The sequence below is a fragment of the Poromitra crassiceps genome (genome assembly GCF_964638095.1).
Source record: "Poromitra crassiceps genome assembly, chromosome: 6".
Taxonomy (NCBI): Eukaryota; Metazoa; Chordata; class Actinopteri; order Beryciformes; family Melamphaidae; genus Poromitra; species Poromitra crassiceps.
The window spans coordinates 26,529,150-26,536,636 of NC_139627.1; the positions used below are offsets into that span (position 1 = coordinate 26,529,150).

General features: G+C 45.9%; 1 protein-coding gene and 1 pseudogene across 2 annotated transcripts; both read left to right on the forward strand.

Annotated features, from left to right (window-relative positions):
* The first annotated feature begins 269 nt into the window (after positions 1–269).
* LOC310778610 (nuclear pore glycoprotein p62-like) lies at positions 270–3,355 on the forward strand. The gene is made up of 3 exons (XM_083639094.1): positions 270–1,767; positions 2,152–2,490; positions 2,826–3,355. Exons 1-3 carry the CDS (start codon positions 559–561, stop codon positions 2,982–2,984), a joined length of 1,707 nt encoding a protein of 568 aa, XP_083495220.1. The 5' UTR covers positions 270–558; the 3' UTR covers positions 2,985–3,355.
* A 307-nt stretch (positions 3,356–3,662) lies between these two features.
* Positions 3,663–5,699, forward strand: LOC310777818 (nuclear pore glycoprotein p62-like; annotated as a pseudogene). The gene is made up of 4 exons: positions 3,663–3,674; positions 3,837–4,259; positions 4,698–5,036; positions 5,374–5,699. The product of its transcript is annotated as a nuclear pore glycoprotein p62-like (transcript).
* Positions 5,700–7,487: the final 1,788 nt, after the last annotated feature.

Sequence of the window (7,487 nt, forward strand, 5' to 3'; positions counted from 1 at the left end):
TGGTCATAGTATGTAGGGTTCCGTACTGTTTGCTTCCCGCGCAAAACTTTTAGCAATCAAATGAAAATGTCGATCTATTTTGTGATGTACATACGGCGTTTTCACGTATACAGTGCGCATGTGCGAAACATGGTGCGAGATCACGGACATGCTCGAACCGAACAGAGAATCTTCTCTTCATACATATACTATCTTTCACACCCCCTGTGGTCCTAAACTGCGTCATTTCCTTTAGTCCGCTACAGAAATGCCTGCTTGAAGTACTGACGTTAGCATAGCTTTTGTTAGCGGGCCACGTTGTTCTGATGGATGTGTAGTGAGTTTTCGTTCGCCAATCTTGGTTAAGGTAACGTTTGTGAACTGTTGATTATGTCTATTTAACGTCAACGTGTGTAAAGTTGTCGCAGGGCACAAACTTGTTGCCTGGTCATTTCAGTGCAACCGGCTCGTGTTTGTAACCCGCCAAAAGCTAACTTTAAGGAAAGAGCTCGGAAGTGAACATTTCGTTGCTGTTGCTCGATATACTGTATTTACAATTACCCTTCCCTGCAAGCGAGAATGAGTGGCGGATTCAACTTTGGTCAGGCCTCTAACACGGGGTTCACATTTGGAGCCCCTAAACCCGCGGCAGCAGCCCCTGCCACTGGCTTTGCAATGGCAGCCCCCTCCGCACCTGCTGCCGCAGGCGGAGGCTTCTCCTTCGGGACCCCCAACCCTGCCCAGGCCATGATGAGCAACCAGGCTAGCACCAACCCCACCGGGGGGTTCAGCTTTGGCACCCCGGCCAAGAGCACGGCAGCCCCCGGAGGTTTCTCTTTCGGGACTCCCACCCCCTCCAGCTTTAACATGGGAGCAGTCCCTCAGCCGGCCTCAGCAGCAGCACCTCAGCAGCAGCATCTCACTTTAGGCTCCACGGCGGCGCCTGCCTCCGGCTTCACACTTGGCGGCAGTCTCTCCACACAGACCATCGCAGCTGGCCAGCCTGCAGGAGGCGGCTTCAGCTTTGGTCCTGTCCCCCAAGCTCAGCCTCAAGCTCAAGCTCAAATGCAACCTACAGCAGCGGCAACAATAGCCGCAGTAGCACCAACCGGGTCCCTCTCGTTAGGAGGAGGGTTTAGCTTTGGTGCAGCCAAGGTCCAGGTGACCACCGCTGCAGCCTCCACCGCTGCCCCAGGGGGAGGCTTCTCCTTTGGCACCTCAGCTCCCTCCACCCTCTCCCTGACCCCCCAGACCATGGCAGCATCAACCGCTGCACCGACAGCTGCCCAGGGTGGAGGATTTGCTTTTGGGATCAAACCCTCTTCGACGCCTGCTCCACCCACAATGGGCCCATCTACCCAGGCGGCCCCGGCTGCAGTGCCTTCACTGTTTGCTGCTCCTATCACAACCACAGCCGCTCCCACCGCAACCGTCTCTGGCTTCACTTTGGGTGCCCCAGCTTCAGTAGCATCTTCCGCCCCTGTGACCATCAGCACAGCGACTGCTGGAGGCCTGGGTTTCATGCTCAAGCCCCTCGGGGCAGCTGCCATCACCTCCATCCCTGCCTCTCTTGCTGCCGCCGCCATCGCACCTGCCACATCGGGCACCATTCCAGGCTTTTCACTGGGTATCAAACCTCTGTCCACTGCAGCAATTGCATCAGTCAATGCAACCATAACATCCACCGCCCCTCCAGTGATGTCCTACGCCCAGCTAGAGGGTCTCATCAACAAGTGGAGTCTTGAGCTGGAGGACCAGGAGAGGCACTTCTTACAGCAGGCCACACAGGTAGAGATGTTCATGAAATTAATCGACAATCGATTCATCTCTGTTAAGAATTTGATCGATCAAGCTAATAAAGTTATTAATAAAAAGTATAGGCTATGTGCCATTTTCTAATTTTTTGCGGAAATGATTTCACACCACAAAGGCAAAATTTAATTTCAGTGTAGAATTACACCCCAAAAAAACCATTGTATATTGAACAGCACGTTTACAAGCATGACAGCTAATGCACAAAGTTTGGTTGGTTGATTAACTTGCTGAGTAGGCCTAAGAACAGGTGTAAAAACCTGTGTTTTGTATTTTCTACATTGTATGTCAAAAGCAGTTTTTAACATGACCAATTATTCAATTACAGAAATGTATTAAAATGTCCATCCCTACACCCAGGTGAATGCGTGGGACCGCATGCTGGTGGAGAACGGGGAGAAGATCACATCACTGCACAAGGAGATGGAGAAGGTGAAGCTGGACCAGAGGAGGCTGAACCAGGAGCTGGACTTCATCCTGTCCCAGCAGAAGGAGCTGGAGGACCTGCTGTGCCCGCTGGAGGAGTCTGTGAAGGAGCAGAGTGGAACCATCTACATGCAGAATGCAGATGAGGAGCGCGAGAGGACCTACAAGCTGGCCGAGAACGTGGACGCACAGCTCAAGAGGATGTCACAGGACCTGAAGGAGATCATTGAGCACCTGAACACGTCCAGTGGCCCAGCAGACACCAGTGATCCGGTAGGAACTCGGACTGCAACTAACGATTATTTTCATTATCAATTCATCTGTCGATTATTTTCTCGATTAATCAATTAGTTTTTTTGGTCTATAAAATGTCACAAAATAGTGAAAAATGTCGATCAGTGTTCCCCAAAGCCCAAGGTAGGTGACGTCCTCAAATGTCTTGTTTTGTGCACAACCCAAATATATTCCGTTTAGTAGTAAAGAAGCCAATATTCATATTTAAGAAGCTGGAATCTTGATTTTCGATCGATTAATCGTTGCGGCTCTAGAATAAAATATTTCTTATCAAAGCTGCTGTTGACTAATTTTTTTCTTTTTTTCCCTGTTAGCTTCAGCAGATCTGCAAAATCCTCAACGCCCACATGGATTCACTTCAGTGGATCGACCAGAATTCGGTTCTCCTGCAGAGGCGAGTGGAGGATGTGTCCAAACTGTGCGACACCCAACGCAAGGAGCAGGAGAAGACCTTTCGCCTAACATTTGACTGATGTGCAGTTGCAGTGTGTTGACATGTGAAGTTAATATGATGATTTCTTTTTATTAAGACATATTTTTCCAGTAGTCGTAGACAGGGATGTCTTTCTTTCCAGGTGTTCACTTTTTTGGGGGTGCCTGTACATCCAGTTAATTTCATCATAATTTCTGTTAATCCCGCTTTCCTATCACTATGCTTTTTTTCTGTTTGGATCGCATGAAGATGTATATTTTCAATGCAACTGCATAAAGCATTGATTTATTCTACTGAAAAATGAAAGTTTACTTTGTTCTCATGTAAACATTGCGCTTATATTAAATATTCTGATAAAATATTTTTTTTCAATCAAAGCTAATTTCTTATGGGTTAGCTAATAAAGACAAGAACTAAGATTTGAGTGTAAAATATTGTAATTTATTTCTCATCAGTCACATAGGTAGAAGCTTCCGTTTAGAAAACCAATCGTCACTGCAAAATTTCTCCTGTACAGACAGGAAGATGTAAAAAAAAAAATACTTTGGTTGTAGTACTGCAGTCTGTTATGTTAAAATTGGTTAAATGGGTGGTGTCTGTGGACGCGGTGTGTTTCTGTCACGATTGTGATGTCATCAGTGTCAATTGGCTAAGTGGGCTCTGTGGTGGTGTCTGTGGGTAACATGTGTTAAGTGGGTGGTGGCGTGGTTCAGTCACGATGATGTCATCAGTGATGTCACTTGAGGCAATTGTGATGTCACTCAACTCAAGTAATGTTGATGCTATCAGTGATCCTTCCTGTCTGAGGCTTTATAAGTAGAGGGAGTATACTACTTAGGGAGAAGAGGACAAGTGGTGCATCATCTGCAGTAAGTGGTGGGATTATAAATAGGGAGAAGAGGCGGCCCCTGCTGCAGCGCCTTCACTGTTTGCTGCTCCTGTCAACTACAGCCGCTCCCACCGCAACCGTCTCTGGCTTCACTTTGGGTGCCCCAGCTTCAGTAGCATCTTTGGCCCCTGCGACCACCAGCACAGCGGAGGAGGCCTGGGTTTCATGCTGAAGCACCTCGGGGCAGCTGCCACCACCTCTGCCTCTGCTGCTGCCGCCGCCATCGCACCTGCCACATCGGGCGCCGTTTCAGGCTTTTCACTGGGTCTCAAACCTGTGTCCACAGCAGCAACCACATCAGTCAACACAACCATAACATCCACTGCCCCTCCAGTGATGTCCTACGCCCAGCTAGAGGGTCTCATCAACAAGTGGAGTCTTGAGCTGGAGGACCAGGAGAGGCACTTCTTACAGCAGGCCACACAGGTAGAGATGTTCATGATTAATCGACAATCGATTCATCGCCGTTAAGAATTTGATCGATCAAGCTATTAATAAAAAATGTAGGCTATGTGCTATTTTCTCATTTTTTGCTGAAATGATTTCACACCACAAAGGCGAAATTTAACTTTCACCAAGCAGGCAAAAAGTCCAGTGTTGAATTATACTCAAAAAGACAACAGTATTCATTGTAATACATTGTTGAAATACAGCATGTCTACAAGCACGAAAGCTAATGCACAAATTTTGGTTGGTTAATGAACTTGTTGAGTAGGCCTAAAGACGGGTGTAAAAAGTGTTTTGTATTTTCTACTTTGTATGTCAAAAGCTGTTTTTATATATACGGTAATGATTAATTGATTGTTAACATGGCCAATTATTCAATTACAGGAATTGTATTAAAATTTGCATCCCTACAAGCAGGTGAATGCATGGGACCGCATGCTGGTGGAGAACGGGGAGGAGATCACGTCGCTGCACATGGAGATGGAGAAGGTGAAGCTGGACCAGAGGAGGCTGAACCAGGAGCTGGACTTCATCCTGTCCCAGCAGAAGGAGTTGGAGGACCTGCTGTGCCCGCTGGAGGAGTCTGTGCAGGAGCAGAGCGGAACCATCTACATGCAGAATGCAGATGAGGAGCGCGAGAGGACCTACAATCTGGCCGAGAACGTCGACACACAGCTCAAGAGGATGTCACAGGACCTGAAGGAGATCATCGAGCATCTGAACACGTCCAGTGGCCCAGCAGACACCAGTGATCCGGTAGGAACTCGGACTGCAACTAACGATTATTTTCATTATCAAATCATCTGTCGATTATTTTCTCGATTAATCAATTAGTTTTTTTGGTCTATAAAATGTCACAAAATAGTGAAAAATGTCGATCAGTGTTCCCCAAAGCCCAAGGTAGGTGACGTCCTCAAATGTCTTGTTTTGTGCACAACCCAAATATATTCCGTTTAGTAGTAAAGAAGCCAGAAAATATTCATATTTAAGAAGCTGGAATCTTGATTTTCGATCGATTAATCGTTGCGGCTCTAGAATAATATTTCTTATCAAAGCTGCTGTTGACTAATTTTTTTCTTTTTTTCCCTGTTAGCTTCAGCAGATCTGCAAAATCCTCAACGCCCACATGGATTCACTTCAGTGGATCGACCAGAATTCGGTTCTCCTGCAGAGGCGAGTGGAGGATGTGTCCAAACTGTGCGACACCCAACGCAAGGAGCAGGAGAAGACCTTTCGCCTAACATTTGACTGATGTGCAGTTGCAGTGTGTTGACATGTGAAGTTAATATGATGATTTCTTTTTATTAAGACATATTTTTCCAGTAGTCGTAGACAGGGATGTCTTTCTTTCCAGGTGTTCACTTTTTTGGGGGTGCCTGTACATCCAGTTAATTTCATCATAATTTCTGTTAATCCCGCTTTCCTATCACTTTATGCTTTTTTTCTGTTTGGATCGCATGAAGATGTATATTTTCAATGCAACTGCATAAAGCATTGATTTATTCTAGTGAAAAATGAAAGTTTACTTTGTTCTCATGTAAACATTGCGCTTATATTAAATATTCTAATAAAATATTTTTTTTCAATCAAAGCTAATTTCTTATGGGTTAACTAATAAAGACAAGAACTAAGATTTGAGTGTAAAATATTGTAATTTATTTCTCATCAGTCACATAGGTAGAAGCTTCCGTGTAGAAAACCAATCGTCACTGCAAAATTTCTCCTGTACAGACAGGAAGATGTAAAAAAAAATACTTTGGTTATAGTACTGCAGTCTGTTATGTTAAATGGGTGGTGTCTGTGGACACGGTGTGGTTCTGTCACGATAGTGATGTCACTCGAGCAACTGTGATGTCATCAGTGTCAATTGGCTAAGTGGGCTCTGTGGTGGTGTCTGTGGGTAACATGTGTTAAGTGGGTGGTGGTGTGGTTTAGTCACGATGATGTCATCAGTGATGTCACTTGAGGCAATTGTGATGTCATCAGTGATGTCACTCAACTCAAGTAATGTTGATGCTATCAGTGATCCTTCCTGTCTGAGGCTTTATAAGTAGAGGGAGTAGCTATACTACTGTAAGTAGGGAGAAGAGGACAAGTGGTGCATCATCTGCAGTAAGTGGTGGGATTATAAATAGGGAGAAGAGGCGGCCCCTGCTGCAGCGCCTTCACTGTTTGCTGCTCCTGTCAACCACAGCCGCTCCCACCGCAACCGTCTCTGGCTTCACTTTGGGTGCCCCAGCTTCAGTAGCATCTTCCGCCCCTGCGACCACCAGCACAGCGGAGGAGGCCTGGGTTTCATGCTGAAGCACTGCCACCACCTCTGCCTCTGCTGCTGCCGCCGCCATCGCACCTGCCACATCGGGTGCCGTTTCAGGCTTTTCACTGGGTCTCAAACCTGTGTCCACAGCAGCAACCACATCAGTCAACACAACCATAACATCCACCGCCCCTCCAGTGATGTCCTACGCCCAGCTAGAGGGTCTCATCAACAAGTGGAGTCTTGAGCTGGAGGACCAGGAGAGGCACTTCTTACAGCAGGCCACACAGGTAGGGATGTTCATGACTAATCGACAATCGATTCATCGCCGTTAAGAATTTGATCGATCAAGCTATTAATAAAAAATGTAGGCTATGTGCTATTTTCTCATTTTTTGCTGAAATGATTTCACACCACAAAGGCGAAATTTAACTTTCACCAAGCAGGCAAAAAGTCCAGTGTTGAATTACACTCAAAAAGACAACAGTATTCATTGTAATACATTGTTGAAATACAGCATGTCTACAAGCACGAAAGCTAATGCACAAATTTTGGTTGGTTAATGAACTTGTTGAGTAGGCCTAAAGACACGTGTAAAAAGTGTTTTGTATTTTCTACTTTGTATGTCAAAAGCTGTTTTTATATATAATGATTAATTGATTGTTAACATGGCCAATTATTCAATTACAGAAATGTATTAAAATTTGCATCCCTACATGCAGGTGAATGCCTGGGACCGCATGCTGGTGGAGAACGGGGTGTGTGTGGTTGTACCACCACACACACACGCAGGTGTGTGTGTGTTGCTCACTAAATGTTATTGCATCTGTGATGTCACAATGCCTCCTTGTGTGTGTGCCACATTATGATATCACTGATGACATCATCAGTGTGTGCCCCCTATGACATCACTGATCAGTCTTGTCACAATGCCTCCTTGTGTGTGTGAC

What these genes read in the sequence shown, in the direction of transcription:
- LOC310778610 (XM_083639094.1), top strand. Translation starts at nt 559, where the DNA reads ATGAGTGGCGGATTCAACTTTGGTCAGGCCTCTAACACGGGGTTCACA. An exon ending in TCTTACAGCAGGCCACACAG is followed by an intron (nt 1,768 to 2,151) that starts GTAGAGATGTTC and finishes CCCTACACCCAG; the next exon opens with GTGAATGCGTGGGACCGCAT. An exon ending in CAGCAGACACCAGTGATCCG is followed by an intron (nt 2,491 to 2,825) that starts GTAGGAACTCGG and finishes TTTCCCTGTTAG; the next exon opens with CTTCAGCAGATCTGCAAAAT.